Source organism: Rhinolophus ferrumequinum, chromosome 10 (assembly GCF_004115265.2).
Source record: "Rhinolophus ferrumequinum isolate MPI-CBG mRhiFer1 chromosome 10, mRhiFer1_v1.p, whole genome shotgun sequence".
In the NCBI taxonomy this organism is placed as follows: domain Eukaryota; kingdom Metazoa; phylum Chordata; class Mammalia; order Chiroptera; family Rhinolophidae; genus Rhinolophus; species Rhinolophus ferrumequinum.
The window spans coordinates 2,772,147-2,791,462 of NC_046293.1; the positions used below are offsets into that span (position 1 = coordinate 2,772,147).

The window sequence follows — 19,316 nt, forward strand, 5'->3', positions numbered from 1 at the left end:
AGGTTCAGGGCAGGGCTCGTGCTGTCCAGTGACAAACCAACAGCACAGGGAAAAAGACCTCATGAAAGCAGGAGCCAGCGCCGAGCGCGCCTGCGCCTGGAGCACCACATCTATCCTTCAGTTCAGCCCCACTTCCGTCCCCCAGGCCCAGGGCGTGACGAGTGACCGAGGTTACTATAAAGAACATTCTGGTCCCTGTAAAGGACAAGCCAGTGTGGAGAACTCCAGCACCGCCACACACCCGTAGCCTCACACAGCCCCTCCGGCGAGAAGAGCCTTTGCGTACTCCCAGAACACCTGTCCGCCCAGGGCCTGTGTTTTAATGTGGTCCAGCTGAGGCCAAGGCCTCTGCCACGCCTCTCGCCGCAGACCCAGCCCGACATTTCCAGGCTCGGCGTGGGCTGTCAAGCACGCATGCCACCAAAGCCTTGCCACTTTAGAACAACACACAGCAAGGAGAAGGTAGAACCCACATTTCCTGCTCAGCTGGTCAAGAGAAGCACACATCCCAGGGCAGGCCTGACAGCAGAGGGGCCCAGCTCTTGATGTAAGCCTCTATGCAACACTCATGTCCAATAAAATAAAACACATTAAAAAAAAAAAACACCCAAAGCCTCAAAGTCCTCTTTGCACCTGCCACCCAGGTAACTGCCAGGCTCCAGTGTGGTGACAGGTGAGTCTTACACAAGACTCTCCTGGCTGGGCCCACAGCACAGTGGGCTCTGCAGGCAAAGGGACAAGCTGCATCTGAGTGCCCCCTACGGCACGTCCCAGTCACTGGGTGCTCAGGTCCAGCAGGGATTAAGTGACAGAATATAGCACAGGGACCGTGAAAGTCTTACACACGGGAGCACTAGGTGACAATGAGATCTTCAAGGAGTGTTTAATGAGCACCTACAACGTTCCAGATGGTCTCCTGCTGGCATGCAGGACGTGCTGCCCTGACCTCCGAGAAGGAGAATGCACCCGGGTGAGTGGGGACGGACAGCCATGGGCCAGGGAAGGCCACTGTCGGAGGTGACAGCTGCACTGCAGGCTGACAGTACCAAGGAGCCGGCAGAGGAAGACAGTCTGGGAAAAGGGGAGGCAGGGAGAGTCCTTTCGTAGAACAAGCCAGAAGGAAACGGTGGAGACGAGCAAACAGATGAGGCCATGAGATGCTCAGGTCCCTTCCGGGTCATAGCGTGGGGCGTTGGCCGTGAGGCAGGGAAGAGGGGGCGGCCTGGACCTGGCTGGGCAGATGGCAACCCACGCAGGATGTGCTGACATAGTGTGGGAGGAACGAGGCAAGGAGCAGCCCAGGACAACTCGGCCCCACCTGCAGTCATTTCACTGACAGGCACGCTCCCTGAGAACAAGCACACGACGACCGCTTTCATGCCTCACCGTGTCCAGTCCTTACGTCCCAGCCCACGGGGGGCCGGATTCCTGGCTCCTCCACACCTCACCGCTGGGGCTGGCTTTTGCTAAGACTTAGTAAATAGGAGCTGCTATTATCATGGTGTCTCTCCCCTTTGGAAAGAGGAGGAAACTGAGGCTAGAGAGGGTAGTCAGAGCCATTACCAAGTGGCATATGGGGTCCAGGGCGCTGCAGGGCCAAGCGGCTCGGGCCTGCCCACGGGACCGGCTCACGGGCCTGCCTGAGGGCCCAGGGGAGCCGGGTTCACGGAACTCCGCCCTGGTCAGCAAGAGCTTGGATTCACCACATTCTCAAGCAAACACGCAGGCCTGCTTTCCAGCACCCACAGCCAGGGAGTGTAAACCATTCCACGGGGGCTGTGGGGAACAGCATGGCAGTGCCTCAGAGAATTAAACACGGGGTACCACAGCATCCAGCAATCCCACTTCTGCATATACATTCAAAAGCACTGAAAACAGGGTCTCAGGCAGATTCGTACACACCTGTTCCTTACAACAGCCAAGAGGTGGAAGCAACCCAGGTATACCGACCGACAGATGACGGATGAACAGTGTGGTCTCTACATGCAATGGCACAGTACTCAGCCTTAACAAGGAAGCAAGTCCAACACACGCTACAACACGGATGAACCGGGAGGCCATCACGCTAAGGGAAACAAGCCAGTCACAAGAGGAATCACCGTGTGATCCCACTTATGTGAGGTCCCTGGAGAAATCCAATTCACAGACACAGAAGGTAGCACGGTGGGTGCCGGGCAGGTGGGGGATGGGGAGTTCTCTCAGGGGGACAGAGTTTCAGTTCGGGAAGATGAGAAAGTTCTAGAGACGGGTGGTGGTGATGGTTGCCCAATACTGTGAATGTACTTAATGCTACGGAACCGGAACCGTATGTACCTAAAAATGGTTAAAATGTTAAGTGTTACATTGTATGTATTTTGTAACACATTTATATGTATATTTATACATATTATTTTATGTATATTTTACCATATTTATACACTAAATGGGGTGGAGGATGTGCGCAACCCTCTCTAAAATAATCTATAACTCTAATGTGATTCCCCTTTAAAAATATACATATATATTTTGGAGAAACCAAGACAAGCGAGGCCATCACTGATTTTTCTCTTGTTTGGGGGAGTAAATAGGGATTTTTAAAAAATAAAAATGTTATTTATGTAAACAAATAATGGATTTATACTTGGCAGTTTTTGGTACATTAGTAAATAAATTTCTTAGTTTTAATTTCTAATAAAGAGTAATAGATAACCACACAGAGGCTTTCTGGGGCCTCACTAACTCACGACTGTGAGGGGTTCGCAGGCCAGGGAGTCTGAGAACCACAGCCCACTCTAGTGATTCCGGGGAGGGGCTGCAGGGACAGGCCCTGAGAGGCCACGCTCCTCCTACCCCAGCCCAGGCCTCAGGGCCTGTGTCCACCGACATAACCTGAGATGCCAAATGGGGGCAGAGTTGCCTCGGGCCTGCCACAGGCTGGGCAGCAGGAACCTTCACCCACTGACCCACTCACCCAGCACCTGGCACCCTGTGTGCCTGGGTGACAGCCCAGGCCCTCGTGTACAAACAGGCAACCCGCCTAGCATGCCCTCTGTGGGGGTGGAAGGGAATGTTGGAGGAGGAGCAGCTCCAGGGTCCCCAGGGGCCTGGGGAGGACAGTGGGCTATGGGGCCGAAGAGTGCAGCCAAGTTGGAGGGAGGGGCCAGGCCCAGGCAGCCCGCCTTCCCCCACCCACCGTCCTCACTCTGCAAGCCTCATGCCTGCACCACATCAAACCTGCACACCCCGAATCACAGAAGTGCACTCTCTCCTTCTCCACTTCTACCTCACCCCTTGGGATTCAGGCCAGAGGAGGAACCTCGCAAGTCCATGCTTCCTCCTCCTTGCAGTCCCACACACCTCCCAAGCATACCACCACTTCCCCACCCCATCAGGTTACAAATGCCCTCCCCCTCCACCCTCCCTGTCTATAGAGTTCAAGCACCTCTCAAGGGTCACAGAAGTCTCCTCCTCCAGGAAGCCCTCCCAGACTCCCACATCAACAGGAATCTCTCCATCCATGAACGCCCCAGCACTAGCATACCTGGGCTCACACACCTGTGTGCGCATGGATACACACGCCGCCCTGCACCAATGCCTTCTCCAAGCCCACCCTGCCTCTCTGTGCACAAGGGCTATGGTTCTGTCACACACCGGCCCACTGTGAGGGGCTGTCAATCACACGCCCTGCCTCAAAGGGGGAGGCCTAGCTGACTGAACTGAGCAGGCAAATCTACAACTTTTTGGTAAAGGGACCACATGAGTCTCGAGCCAACAGGTACTGCCATCTTGGGAGACAGCCTGTCAGAGAATGAATTGAACACAGAGAAGACAAGATGAGAGGGAAGGAAATAATCGGAAAACAGGGAACTAGAGACACTGGCCTGAGCACCTGTGCTGGCAGCTCTACACCCCCACGCCCAAGACCTGAGCCCGAAAAGGCCCCTCTGCTTCAGCAAGCCTGCGGTGGACCCCTCCATGCTGGACATACAGGGCCATCTTATGCTTTGGGGAGACCCTGGACAGTGGCCTACATCCTCAACTGCAGAAGAACAGGGCGGGGGGGACGGTCGCAGTGCCCGGGTGACACCTGTGGGAATTGGTGACAAGCTGGTGGCATTCTCAGGAGAGCATGAGCACTGCCGGCCTTATGAAATCGAGAAACAGCCCATTTCCACAACAGATACTTTGGGAAGAATAATTTTACAACTAAAGGACCCTTCGGCAGGACCCTTCAACAAACTGTTTGTAAACAGCAAGGTTTCCCGGTGCCAGGCAAGGCCAGTCTCCCCGTCACCCACTCTGTTAGCAATTCCACAGGGAGAAAACACGGTGGGTAGCAAGACGCACCTGGGATTCTCCTCAATGACTCTCTAGAGGACGTCCCCTCGGGGAAGCCTGCAGAGGTCACTTTCCTGCACAGGTAATTAAAAGGCTACATGCATATTTTCTGGAACAAGTGTACCAGAGCCATCGCTGGAGTGGCGCTGAGGCTGGCGTGGAAATGTCTTCGCCTCCAGCTTCCCCAGAGAGCTGAGAATCTCATTCTGGAGAACCAGCACACACGTTAAGTGCAGGTTACAGCACTAGGTGGTACTAACTCTTTAAAAATTAGCATCCAAAAGCACAACTGTGGAAGTAATGGCTCAAGGTCCATACTACGTACTGATGCATGTGCTCACATTTGCAGGCCGGCCACCTGTACCCCAGGCAGCCTCTCAGCAGAACCACCTAGCCCCCCGCCCCCACGTGCTGACCCAGGTTCCCAGAATCTACTTTCTGGGTGCTAGGGATCCTCTAAGATGTCCTGACCTGACCCCACAGCTCCGTCTGCTTCATCCCCACACTGCCTGTGACGGACAGTTCCAAGACCCCCATCATGTGCGACACCACCTCCCCCAGGGGCTGCAAAGCACTCTGGGCCCAGGCCGAGCTCACACCCTGGCCCGTCCCACCGGGCCTCCAAGTGAAGCCGAACCTGTGTGTGGCGATAACCATTCCTGGGACACCTCCCTATGCCCATGTCTCCGGCCCTGGCTCCTCTTTCTGTTGCAGCCTGGAAAGGCTGGCACAGCTGATAAGGTCGCCCGTCCCGAAGAGGCCCGCTCTGGCCTCAGCCCTTAGCGGTTCGGGCAGAGGACCAGGCTTTCAGCAGCTGCTCTTGTTTCTGGCTATCAGGTACACCTGCCCCTCAGAGGCGCGGCCAGACCCGCCTATTCCACCAGCTCGGCCTGACCACAGGGTCACCACTGTACAGTGGAGGGTGGGGCCTTCTGAACAGGCTCCTGCCTCCACACCACCCTCCACAGCTCGCTGACCAGAACGCAACAACCTGGACCCCCCGACCCCCAGAAGCCAGAATCCACCATCAGCAAATCACAGCCATCAAACCGACAACGGGCATTCCTTCTCTTAAGAAGTATGGGAGGGAGCCACTTGGAGGGTCCCGTCAAAACATGGACAGTGTTCTACACCTTCCGTCAGGAAGCAAAACGAGGGGCTGGACCTTCCCTCCAGCAGCCATGTTCCAGGACCCCTCTCACCGGAGCAGGAGACCCAATATCTCACTAGTTTTCATCAAAGTTTGACCAAAACAGGCCGCCACTGCCAAACTCTTAATGGACTAAAAACCCAAACAGTCAGAACACGCTGCCTTCCGCGGCACACGAAGGCAAATGTGCAAGCAGACAATGGACAGAAACCGACATTTCATATACCCTTGGCCCCAGAGTAGCAACCTGCAAACAAAGTGGCACTTGTTTTGTCCTAATGAAAACCCTGCCAGAATATCACCTGAAATGTGAGAGAGACATCACTCCGTGAAGACCCCCTAGAGCTGAGATGCCAGGTCTCCACACCATCGATTCTCACACCCTGGGGTGCCGCATCTCCTCTTCTCCTGAGGAAACCCACAGTGACCTGAAACAAACACTACAGGGGCCGTGCTCTGCTCAGCCCTCTGCTAGGATCACCACAGAGCTGAGCGGCCACTGGCCTGAGAGGCCAGCACCTGCCCGGCCGCAGGGCTGCCCTGCTCCCACCCCCACACCTCGCTCTGTGATACTGCCGGAAACCCACGTCCTGGCCCAGGGATCCAAGGTCTGGCAGAGGCCTCCCAGGGGAGGACAGGACTCAGGCGTGGAGACCTGGCTTAACCAGACGAACAGGTTGGCAAATGAGAAGGGTGGCTTCCTATCCTACCTGGAGCGGGCAGCTGAGTCAATCCTGCAACACGAGGCCGCAGTGACAGTGGAAAAGGCCCCACGATGACAAGACTGCTGCCTTTGGGGCCTCATCTCCAAATTCCAAAGGAAACAAAACTGTGTTCGTTGCTTCACCTGAGAAGAAAGACCATCGAAGCCCCTGCCAAGCACACAACACTTCCGCGCACCCCTGTTCCACCCACACAGGAGATGGTGACACGCCCTCGAGTATCACACAGATGCTGTGTGACCTGTGACCCTGCAGGAAACAGTGCCCTGACCTCCACCATCCGACCGCACTCACACCTGTGGAACTGACAGCTCTGGCCTCGTCAACGCGGTTTAACCAGGTAAGACTCCAAGACTGGGGGTCTGTTCATGGGACCTGGGCCCCACACGCCATGTCCTCCCAGCCAGTTCAGGCGGCAATGGTAGAGAGGAGCTGGCACTCAAATGATTCCCACATGTCCACACAGTGGCTTTGGGTAACAGCAGTGCGCCTGGTGCTGGCGGGGTCAGCACACTCAGCAAGGAGAGCGGGGGTGGCCGGCCCCCCTCACCAGGACGGCAGGCTCAGTTACCACTGCTGCGAGGCCCTGAGCCGGCTCCCGCTCCTCCCTGGGTGGTGAGCTGAGACGCAGCAGACGGAGGAAGTGTGGAGCGCCGGACTTAAGGCCGGGACGCAGAGGGCCTGGATGGCCCCTGGGTGGGCGGCTGGCTGTGGACGAGCTGCCCATTGTCCCTCACCTCCGTGGGACCGGGTGGGACCCACCTGTGCAGCAAGGGCTCTGGGGTTCTCTATGAATTTGCCTCTTGGCCCTCTGGCACCCACAATGGGACCCTTGACAATTCGGGGATAGTTAGCCAGAAGAGCGGCTCCCCGGCCACAGGACGGCTGGAGTGGGCACTGGGAGGGCCAGGCATTGGGCAGCTGTGCCAGCCGACCCTGGCTAAGTGCTGAGCTGCCGACGGGAGCCCGGTTTCCCTCAGGATTCTCCAGTCGGGGACACCAGCACCTCGACCGGGCCCAGACGTCGGGGCATCACCACCCTTTTCCAGAAACACAGCCAGCCCCATGGGCCCCCAGAGCGTCCCAAGGGTGGGGCAACCCCTCATGAAGGGCAGATTCACAGCCCAGGACGCCCCCCTCCAGGCAACCACATGAAAAACCTGTCCCGATGGCAAATTTCCCCCAAGTTGCCTCTTGGATTGTTCTGGAAACCTGAGGCAGGCTCTCCACAGACCGCCACCCGGCCTCTCTGGCCAGGTTCCACGCTTGCCGATGCTTCAGTCCACATCCTCTGCACCTGCTGCAACTCACTTCCCAGGCACCTGCGGATGCCATGTCTCTGGGCCAAAGGGCACGTTTTCCTGGGACTGGGCCCCCCCCCCACAGGTGGGGATGCCGGGCCCGCTCCAGCCGGACCCCCTGTGCTGCTCCTCACACCCCAGGACCAGGACAGCCCCCGCCTCCATCTCCAGCCCCCACATCATCCCAGCACCCCACCCCCAGGGCCAGAAACTTCTGGAAGCACCTACCCTCCCTAGGGCTAACCCCCCGAGTTCCCTCACCACTCACAGGACCTCTGCCCAGGGCCTTGGCGCCTCTCTCGTCCCAGCGCTCCTCGGCCACTTGTTGTCTCTCCCCTCCGCCGTGCACACCTCACCCATCCCTGGATACACCTGGCTCCTCACACCTGTCTGCTTTCATACCTGCCCCAGCCTGGAATGTTCCCTACTGTCTCGGCACCCCGCACCCACCCTGCCCACTTCTCCCAGCCCTTCAAGACTCGATCACGCAAAGGGGGCGGGCGGGGCGGGGTCAGGAGGGACCCACCTGACGGACGGACGGATGATGGGGGTGTAAGACGGTGTGGTGTGGGCGCGAGAAAGGCACACGCGAGGAGACAGGGAGCCGAGAACACGTGCTTGGAGGGCGGTGACCAGCTAGGTCCCAGCGTGTTTTGGTGGAGCGCCATTAAAATACCTAGACAAGAGGGTCGCTGCGTGCCACAAGCAAGGAACAGGCTTATCCAATTCTATGCACGTAAAGTCCAAAAAATGAGAAAGAAAAGGATTCGGTCCACAATCTCCCTCTGAAAAGTAACCCCCTACCCTGTATATGCTGCCATGGAAACTCGGGCACTGAAGGCGATGCTGGGCCCGCACCTGCCTTCCCACCACTCTGCCCTCCAAGCGCGGCCGGCCGGGCAGCTAAGAGGCGCTCGAAGGACACATGCTGAATGGACAAGAGCAACAAACCCGGCTTCCCGATCCAGTGGCATCCATTTGAGTGCCTCACATGAAGAACCAGGTACACCTGCTGACAAGCTCCCCGGCTGAGCCCAAGGTTCAGGGGAGAAAGCTCTGGGCAGGTGGGAATCCGCGAGCCGTCAGCCTCTGCTGAGTCAGAATTCATGGGAACGCTTCAGTCGCTTCCGTGATGCTTACCTTTCTGCTACCGGTAAAGAGGAAGGGGCTGCAAACCCGATGGTCAGCAAGGCTCCCACGCGACTTAGGCAGATACCTCACGTCCAAGCATTTGAGAACATCTGAGAACAGTGTAGGTAAAATCAATTCCTTTCAGGTTTTTGTTAAAAATGGTTTCTTTTTTAAAAACCTACATGGAGAAAGTTCTAATTTAGGTTATGTTGGTGCACAAAAATAATCACGGAATAGGATTTATATCTTCTAATTGCACAGAATTTAGGACAATATTCATGTAAGTGATTCTGAAATACTTTACAAATAGGTCATAATGCGCTCTTTCTATTGCCAAGATTTTAGAACTCAACGAGCAGGGCCAGCCTCTACGAGCAGGGCCAGCCTCTACGTGTATTAGAACCGGCCACAGCAGGAGGCCAGCAGGACCACCCCGGCCCCTTGGCGATCCCTGCATGCCCTGGAAGCCTGGGGTTGGGGTACGGCTGAGAGTTCGTGAAAGCCCATTGAGGAGCTGGTCCCCACAGACGTAAGCCACAGAATTCAGACCCTCGGGATGGAAATCCTGCTCTGAACCGAGAGTCCTGCAGGCGTAGAAGGACGTGGTTCCTCCCTGATCTGATCTGAACAGTGAAAACCCTGGGGAAGAGAAACCGAGCGCGGTGAGAACCCAGCCCGTCCCAAGCGTGAATGACCACGTCAGCTCAAACGCAGGGCTGAACCTTCTCACTATGACTCAGAGCCAGCAACGCACTCAACTAGTTTTAATCCCACAGTTCAGCAATCAATTGTGAAAAACACACACACTTCAAAGGAGCCTGATCTGTGAACTAAGTCAGCTGGCTGAGGGCAGTGGGGTGGGCCTCACGTGCAGGGCAGCCTGGGGGGCCGGTGGACAGTGGACGGTGGGGGCAGGGGCGGTGACAGGCACCAACGTGTTCTCCTCAAACATACCCCCCATGCCCGTGGCCCAGAGCTGAGGACCTGGCGATAAGTGACACGATCCCTGCCTGCCCGCGTGGAGCCTGCAGTTACGGGAATGTCCGATGGGTCCCATCACTGTCAATGTCACATGACCCTCCCCGTCCCTCCGTGGCCACGGCTGACTGCAGAGTGCAGGGGGGCCACAGGCCTTTCTGGGGATGTAACCTGGGACATGAGCTGAGGCCCTGGCAGCACCAGCCTGTGGATCTTTAGTGAACGTGACGTACAAATCACAGTCCATCTTCTGATGCAGCTGCAAAGTTAAGTTTTTAAAGCCTGGATGAAAGGATGTGAGATAAAGAGACTTCCCAGTCAGGCACTGGACCCCCACTGAGAGATGAAGCAGCATCAGCCATCCTCCCCAACGCCCCAAGCAGCCGCCTGCCTCTGGGCAGTGAGCTCTGAGCACCTGGCTCCCTTCCAGGGCCCCTGCCATCTCCAGCAGTGTTTCCACACTAAAAACCACAGTCGCTGTGGGCCCTCCCGCCCATTCTCTCCCACCGGCTATCCCGCCCAGACCGGGGCACGGACTCTCCCTGGTGTGGCCGGCACGCACTTGGTCCTGAGCCCTGGGTTTCTCTCCCGCCCCTTCCCCCAGCCAGTGGCCCAAGCCAGGCCAGTCACAAGCAACCACAGACAATCACCTCTGGGCGTGTGATGTGGCAACCCCAACCGGGGATTGAGGAGTTCCCCCACCCCCGCAACCCCTGGCCCTTTCTCAGCTCTCTGCCAGAAGACAGTGTCCCACAGTTTCTAGGGGACACAGACACAGCTGGGGGGTGCAGAGGAAGGCATGGGACAGGCACGCGAGGACTCAGGGAGAGTCTGTGTGCACCCCAGAGCTGCATGGGCCAGGCTCCTGGCTTGGCCCATCCTGCCTTGGGGAGGAACCAGGGGTCCAAGACCTGTCCAGGCCACCAAGGGTGGTATAGGCCTTGCCAACAGCCAGTGGCTCAGCCACCCAGGCCGACAACAGGGGCGTGACAGCGGCCTCTGGAATCTCCTAGCCTCACAGGGAGCTCAGTCTAGTGGGGAGACCGTCCCCACACATCCTGTGCCAGGTGGTAGGGAGGGCGTGGGGGGCTGGCGCAGAATGGCTGTGTACAGGATGGCCTCTGAGAGGGCTGGGGAGAGGCCTGTCATCCATGCAGAGTGGGGGCCCTCAGGCACACACGGGGGGGCACCCAGAAACCTGAGGAGTGGCCAGGAGAGAGGACTTCAGGGTTCCAAAAGGAGTGGGCAGCTGGGACAGGGACAGGGACATGGGTCCTGCAGCCGAGTCACTTCAGCCAGCCACTTAGCAGAACCTCTCTGACCACCACTTACTCATCTGCAAAGTGAGGACGACGTGGCCCCTTCCGGGGTGGTTGTGGGGGTGGCAGCCATCCACGTACATGCCCTGGCACCCAGCAGGTGTTGAGACGCCGGTAACGGCCGGCTCGCCCTCTCCCTGGGGTGTCCTGGGGCAGCCCTGCCCAGGCCTCCCTATCAGCCCAGACCCCCACTCCTGGGCCGCGTTGAGGTGGGGGCCGCCAACATTCAGGGCTCCCCTTCCCTCCCTCCACCCCAACCTCAAGGGCTCATCTTAAGATGGTCAATTCTCCACATGCAGCAGGTGACTGCGTGAGTACGACACATCAGGTGGCAACTTTTCAAAGCTTAGAGATTCGCTGCCGGTGAGAGCCTGCATCTCCCCGTTTCGTGGCCCCACACTGCCTGGCCCACCCCGCAGGCATCAGCGTGACTCCTGGGCCCTCTGAGAACAGTCAGGCCTGCCTCCCACCAGGCTGTGGGGGCGGGGGGAGCAGACCTCAACATCCAGGTGGCCCGCCCCTCCCTTCTCGGTGTGCCGCCTTCACAGGACCCCCATTCTAGCGAGCGCCTCTCCTGCCTGTCACACGGCGGTCTTGATCCTGGGCAGGCTCAGGACCCCTGCCCTTGCTCCCTCCCGCCCCACTGGGCACCGTGTTTGGGCAGCAGACGGAGGTTGTCAGGCTGATCTCCCAAGGCCCGTCCACCCTGAGAGTCACAATTCTAGATGTCCAGGTTACAACACAAAGCTCAACACTCAGGTAGCTCAGGTGGAACGGCCCCTGGCATCCCACCCAACCCTGCCCCGTCAGACCACCTGTGCGCCCCCAGACCAGCACTGCCCCCTTGTTGCCAGCCCTGCAGGCAGGGTGTGACTCCTGGACGCAGGCTGCCCCCGCCCCCACCTCCCCGCCAACGCCGCCCTCACTCCCATCCTGCCCGCAGCTCCACCCACACTCATGCCCCAGCTTTCTGGCACCTGACTCACTTCCTCCCCACCAATGTGCTGGGCCGCAGCTAAGTCCCGCTTCAGCTGAGGCAGGCTGGTCTCTAAGGGACAGGGTGACCACCAGCGCCTTTCACTCCTTCCAAGCCCACTTCCGGTCCCCACTACCCTTCCTCCACCCCACCCCCTCAGGCGCTGCCCCCTCATGTTCACTCTGGACTGCCTCGGACGTGGTCTGCCTGCACTCTTAAGCAATGGCTGTTGGACAAAATATCGCTTCTCTTTCTGAACCTGATGTGCTCAGCACGCCTGATACACGCTCACCCAATTCGAAGGGCAGGGCAATGCCACCCTGCTGGCATGCCACCACTCCGCTCCCCGCGCTCCAGCAGGCAGCATGGGCCACAGACCCTCCTGTGCCGCCCACTGCCTGTCTCTGACCTTCCCCTCTGGATGGGATGGAAACCAGCCCCTGCACGCCAAACCTGGGCACTGCAGCCAGCACAGGAGCCGAGGACATGCCCAGAAGCGTCTCGAAGCAGCACTCAGCACACCCTCAACCTGGCGGAGCCAGTGGGGCAGGGTCACTCGGGACAGCGGGGCTCTCCTGCCCCCACCCCGCCCCACACCCGTGAACCTCACTGTCCTGCTGCCAGGACTCAGCCGTGGGAGCGGAGCCAGGCTCCCCACCGACTTCTCAGCAGGGCCTGGGGACAACAGTCAGCCCCATGGGCAGCCAGTCAGTCTGGCTCTTCCACGAGTGAGACTCTGGGTTTTGCGATATTGAAGGTTTGGCACGTTCTTTTAACTAAAGTTGCTTTAGGGTTTTAAACGCTAAACTGCCCAGCGGAGGCCAAGGGCTCACGCATCTGCCTGTCCCTGCCATGCCAAGCGCCCTTTGAGCTGCGGCGCCCTTTGCTTTCTGTCCCCTCAGCTGTGGGCGGGAGGCCTGAGGCCACACTGGCCTTCCCCCAACAGACCAGGCTCACCCCAGAGGCACAGCACGGACACCCTCTCTGTGCAGACACTGCCCAGGCAGCCACCCAGGGCAGATGTGAGCCCTCCTGCAATTCCAGTGACCCCAGGGCATTACACCCAGAGAGGGAAATGCACCTCCAGTCCAGGCCAGCATTGTCTACAGCTGCTGTGCCTGTCACACCGGTCCTAGCAGGTGCATATAGTCAGCCCAGACAGCAGGAGAGGCACGCTGTGACCCAGCAAGGACCTGGGATGGGCACCCAGTGGTGGGACAGGGAGACCGGCCAGAGGACCGCAGCCGGCTGGTCCCACGTCGCCCGTGAGCCTGGCTCCCAGTAAGGCCGCTCAGAGACGACAGTCCCCAGCCCAGCACGACCCCCACTCAGCTCTCCACGTTTCCTCAGACCACCCCCCCTAGACTAGGGGAGGCAGGGGACTGTCTCAGTGAGGGAGACAGGGCTTTCAGGATGTCCAGCAGAGGTGAGCAGGCAGCCACTTGTCCCACGGTGCCCCTGACATGGCACAGAGCCTGGTCCTGGCCCAGCAGAGGTGGGGGAGCACGCTGGCTGGGTCTCCAGGAGCCTCGGAGAGGAGCTGACCTTTGGTAAGCTGACCTTCCAGGCCCCACACCAGCCCAAACTAGTCCCAGGGAGAGTGGCAGGGTGGCTTGAGGCCTCACTGGACCTGGCTAGGGCACCCCAGCGCTCCTGGGGCTAACACGCCCCCTGCCCCTTCTCTCATGCCCCCAGGGTCCCTCCCTGAGCCCCAGGTGGGGTCAAGCCTTCTGTCCCACACTGCCCACCTCTCTGCACCGTCCTACCTGGCCCAGTCTCCCTGTTAACACACACTTCATCATTCAGCACTGTCCAGCGTCTGGCACAGAGCGGGTCCTCATTAAACAGGTGACAAGACATAGGAATCGGGTACACGGCGCCCACACAGCGACTGCAAAATGCAGGAGTGGGCAGGTGGGCGGAACTGAGGCCGTCAGGCGGCCCCCTGGATGCTGCCCTGGGAGCCCTCCCAGGACCACGGCCCAAGTTCCCCCAAGATCGAGAAAACAAGGTGGATCCTCAGACCCCAAAAACCCTGCGTGGAAAACAGCACCATGGCCGTGGAGACAGTCCAGTGTGAGCAGCAACCCCCACATGTGTAGATGGTTCAGTCAGCACCTCCCCACGCGTGTACACGGTTCAGTCAGCACCTCCCCACGCGTGTACACGGTTCAGTCAGCACCTCCCCATGCGTGTACACGGTTCAGTCAGCACCCCCCATGCATGTACACGGTTCAGAAAGTACCTCCCCACGCGTGTACACGGTTCAGTCAGCACCTCCCCACGCGTGTACACGGTTCAGTCAGCACCTCCCCACGCGTGTACACGGTTCAGTCAGCACCTCCCCACGCGTGTACACGGTTCAGTCAGCACCCCCCATGCATGTACACGGTTCAGAAAGTACCTCCCCACGCGTGTAGACAGTTCGGTCAGCAACCCCCCCCATGCGTGTACACGGTTTGGTCAACACCTCCCCACGCATATACACGGTTCGGTCAGGACCTCCCCACGCATGTACATGGTTCAGTCAGCACCCCCCCACACGTGTACATGATTCGGTCAGGACCTCCCCACGCGTGTACACGGTTCAGTCAGCACCCCCCCACACGTGTACACGGTTCGGTCAGGACCTCCCCACGTGTGTACATGGTTGGGTCAGCACCCCCACACACGTGTACACGGTTCGGTCAGCACCCCCCACGTGTGTACACGGTTCGGTCAGCAGCCCCCACGCGTGTAGAGACAGCATGGTCAGTAAGTCACACACGCACAGGACCCAGCACTGAAGTTCCTGACACCCAGTCCAGCCGCCTTCCCACTGTCCCTCCTCATTTTATCTCCAAATAGACAGGAGCCTCCAGAGGGTTAACTGCTTCCCTGCTATCTTCTGAGCCTGCCCAAGGGGCAGCTCCTTTCTTCCCAAACACACACCCAGCTAACTTCCCCGCCAAGCCTCCTCAGCCCCCCCGCCCCGCCCCCAAGGTGTGCAGCCCCCAACTTCTGCATGCACTTCTCTGCCTCTCACCCTCCCACCTGGACTCAGTCTTCTCAGAGCTCCAACGGCAGCCGCCCTCCCCTGCCGCCAGGACCCACGTCTGCTGCAGACAGACCCCGCACAGAGCGGGGGTCCACGAGGAGGAGCCGTATGGAGAAGAGGGCTTTGCCCAGCTCTCTCCTTCCAGAAAGGAGAGGGGCCTCGACGCCCCGCTGCTGCTGTGGCTGCTGCTGTGCTGGCCACGCAGACAGTGCTCTTCCTTTGAAGGCTGCCCCCACCAACACTAAGGTGCAAGTTCAGAGGTGAGAGGAGCCAGGCCGGCCACACCTGAGTCAATGTGTCTGAGCTCCAAAGGGTCCTGCTGGTAGCCTTTCTCCTCCTGTACACGGAGGCCAGACCTCGGAGCGTGTTCAAAGTCAGCGCCACTTTCTGCTTCCGAATTTCAAAGAGACTTCAAGTGTGTGCCCTTCCAGCGGGCTGGGCTTCCCAGGCACAGTGGGGAAACCGCAGTTCTCCTCTTTGCCTCTCCCTGCAGGTCACGGACCTTCCCGGGAAGGCGGTGCCCCAGCGCCACGCTCTGCAGGCCATGCAGAGAACAGTGGCAGCCCGCCTGCTCCTGGAGCAAGAAGGAACTGCACGTGGGCAGGGCAGTCTGGCCCATGAAGCCATTTCCCAGGCCAGAGTAATAATTCTGAGCCCACTCCACAGGTGCACGAGAACTGAACGATTAAGCAAGTGGGTGGCAAATGAGGGGGGCTGGTTTCCTGCTGCCTGACTGGAAAGTGATTGGTCAGCAAGGGGAAGAGGCCAGAACGATCCACGTGGCCCGTGCTAAAGGTCAGAAGACAGGCCACACCATCAGGATGCACTCGCATTTCACTAAGAATAGGTACAGATGGTTACAGGCGCGTGTGTCCACCGTGAGTATACACACGTACGTCCTTGTCCTGTCCGCTGACAGGGCCCAGCACAATGAAGCCCCATAGCAATAAGCGCACCAGGCGCCCAGATCCTGGGCTTCTACAAGCCGCTCTGCAGTGGAAGGAACCGGGCTCCTGGGAGGACGGGCTGGTCCTACGGCTGGGTGGGCGGGAAGCACACAAGCTGAGCCTGGAGCACCTCACGCCAGGCAGTGAGGACGTGCTCACCTCAGCCCACCATGACGGGCGCATGGCACCTGGAAGAGCTCCCGATGGCCAAAGCTGGGACAAGCTGGCCAACAAAATAAAGTGGGGTTGCCCATAACCCAGGGTATAAAATCAAGACCCATGAATCCACACTGATACAAGTAAATGACTGAATTAATAGAGGAGAAGTGGCCCATGCAGAAGAATTCCAAATAGTTTACGTAGCTACTCTGCCCTCAAGGAGACGGAGCCTAACTCCCACCCTTCAGTGTGGGCCGTGCATCAAGATTTCCTTCCCATGAGGACAGCGTGGACCAGGGGAAGCTGTTCAGTGGAGAAACCTGGCAGACACACCTCAGCCAGAGCAAGGTCAATATCACAGCGATCGGTCAGGTTGGCAGTCTGTGCCCTTGACGGGATGTGATGAGAACGTCACTTCACCTCCGCAGTCTTCCTCCCCAAAATCACGACCCAGTCTAACCCTGAGGAAAACATCCAAATTCCAACAGAGGAATGCAATTGTCCAAACCCATTCTAATGGGGAGGGATCCTACAACATGCCTAAAATTCCTCAGGAGCACGAACGTCATCAAAAGAAAAGTGGGAAACTGTCGCAGCCGAGAGGCGCCTACAAAGATGTGAGGACTACATGTCATGTGGGATCCTAGATGGGGTCCAGGGGTAGAAAAACGATACCAGGTAAAAAGCAAGGAAATGCAAACAAAATGCAGACTTTAGTTAATAGTAATTTATCAATATTGGTTCATTAATTGTAACAATGTTCCACGCTAATGTGAGATGCTAACGAGATAGAAACTCAGCGGAGGGGCAAGCAGGCATATGGGAACTGTGTTATCTTTGCAAATTTTCTGTAAATCTAAAACTGTTCTTAAAAAATAGTTTATTATAAAATATTTTAAAAACCCACCATGCCACCCAGTGCAAGGAGGGGAAGGATGGGGCCGGAGGGGCTCCAGGCTCACTCAGCAGCTCTGCCCGAGCACCCACGACACCCACGACACCCACAGCCAGACCCGGGCCTGCCCTTGAGGCACCCGGGAAGACACAGTGAAGTTTCAAAACGTACACTACTAGAAGGATAATGAAGGAACAGAACTTCATTGAGAACGAAACGTCAGTGAGAGAAGGGTTCCACCCCCCACAATGCCCCGCTCTTCCACCATTCATCCCCCACACACTTGTCAGACATTGTCCCCACGAGGCCAGCCAGGGATCAGATGAAAAGCAGGGCCTCCACCCTCCAGGAGCTCGAGGGCAAGCAGGTAAACAACAACCACACACAGGACAGCGCACAGGGGCTCCTTGTGGGAGCAGGAAGGCCAGGAAGGCTTCCTGGAGGAGATGACTTGACGCAGCTCACACAAATAGTGTGCCAATGGCTGCTGAAAATGAGATGAGACACGTGAAATGCCTTGGGGTCCCCTGCACATAGTAGGTACATGTCAAGAGTTCTTAGATGGCTGGTAGCAACAGAAGGGGCTGCTAACAGCTCTGACCCCGGGGGCCTAGTGAGGCCAGGCATGCCCACCTAGACACACAAGAAAGGTGGTCCAGGGAAGAGGAGCCACCCTTCAGAAGGGCACTAAGCACAACTCCGTCACCACACACTGCCACACGGATGGAAACGCATCACGCTAAGTGAAGGAAACAGACCCAGAAGGCCTCATATTGGGTGATTCTGTTCACATGAAATGTCCAGAAGAGGCGAATGCACAGAGACAGAAAGTGGATCAGAGGTTGTCAGGGGCCAGCGGGGAGTGGGGGTGGGGAGGAATGGGGAGCGACTGCTAAAGGCATGGGCTTCTTTTGGGTGATGAAAACGTTCTAAGACTAGACTGTGGTGACAGTTGCACCGTTTTGTAAATACACTAAAAGTCAGTGAATCGCACACTGGGTGGATTATATGGTATGTGAACTGTACTCAATAAAGACGTTTAACACACAAACACACACCTCTCGCTGCCTGGCCTTGCCTCCCTCCCCACCCATTGCCGGCTGGGCTGCCAGGGCCTGCCGCTGCCAGTGGCTGCCGGGGCCTGTAGGCCGCGCTGCAGAGTGGCCCCCAGGGCAGAGCAAGGCGCCCCTGGCTGCGCTCCAGGTCACTCTCTGCAGGGACTGTGTCCATTCATTGTTCCCCAAATGTCTGCAGAGCTCCGGTCTGGACACCCGGGAAAGGCGCTCACAAGAGAGAAGAGCCCCAGCCTGCAGGGAGCGGGACAGTGAGGGAGGCCTGACCGCTGCTGCAGGAAGAACAAAGTGGGGGGGAAGGCCAGTGAGGGGGTACTTCGCAGGAGGCCGCCCTGCAGGGGAAGAAGCTGAGCTGTGGCAGACACAGGGGTCTGCTGTCCCTGCAGGCATCCCCACGAGGGGGCAGAGGGGCAGGTGGGTGGGCCTGGGCAAGGAGGCTGTGCGTCTGTCGGGGAGGCTGCCTGGGGCATGGGCTGCGATCAGGCCATGTCCCATGCGTCCCCCAAGACAGCTCCAGCCCTCTCCACTGATCTAGGGAACCCAATCGAGAGGGGGTGGGCTGTTTCCCAGGGCCCCCAAGCACTGCGGCCCCCCAGGGCACCCTGCGTATTCGGTCTCTCCCATCCACAGCTTAACTTGGGTTTGGTGGCCTAGAGGGTTCTGGGTAGAGCTGTCCCTCCTCCCATTCCCAAGGGACAGGTAATGACCCAGAGCATAGTGCTTTCTGAGCGCCCCACTTTACAGAGGGGAGTGACGTGGCAGCGACCCATGTCATGGATGTTTCCAGAAGCCCTTACTCCTAGACAAGCACAGTTGCTCCACCCAATACCAGCCACTGCCGGGGATGGGGCGTACCCCCCCACACCCCCCCATACCTTTTCCTCCTCCTCCCCACCCCCCTCCTGGGGGAAGCTGGAGGACAGGTCGCAGACATGACCAGCACAGGCCAGGGCCAGCTCTCAGCCCTCTGGCTTCCATATTCTAGACCAAGACCCTCATTTACAGGTGACAGAACTGAGGCCCAGAGAGGTTAAGCATCTTGCCCAAGAACGCAGCAGCAAGACCAAGAGTTTCCCTCACCTAACCCCTGCCCAAGCACCCAGGTAGGAACACAGCCCACGCTGTTCAAACCCGCTCTGCCACTCACCAGCTTGTGGCCTCAGGGAAGTTATTTAAGTGCCCTGTGCCAGGGCTTCCTCATCTGTGAGATGAAGCTAATAATAGATCCTACCTCCAGCGTGAGGAAAACACGCACACTGGGCGGTTAGAACGCGTCGGGCCCAGAGCAAGGGGCGTCCTTGGGGTACCAGT

The 19,316-nt window shown here is 58.3% G+C and overlaps 1 protein-coding gene across 3 annotated transcripts in view; it reads right to left on the reverse strand.

Annotated features, from left to right (window-relative positions):
• Window positions 1-19,316, reverse strand: part of GRAMD4 (GRAM domain containing 4) — a 73,007-nt gene that overhangs the window by 49,753 nt on the left and 3,938 nt on the right. Inside the window, exon 1 of one of the 3 annotated variants that reach the window (XM_033117404.1) lies at window positions 5,770-5,978. The exons of the other annotated variants lie outside the window; for them this stretch is intronic. Coding sequence (XP_032973295.1) covers window positions 5,770-5,837 — 68 coding nt within the window. The 5' untranslated portion in view covers window positions 5,838-5,978. Of the gene's footprint in view, window positions 1-5,769; window positions 5,979-19,316 lie in introns of those variants that run through there. 3 annotated transcript variants of the gene reach the window in all.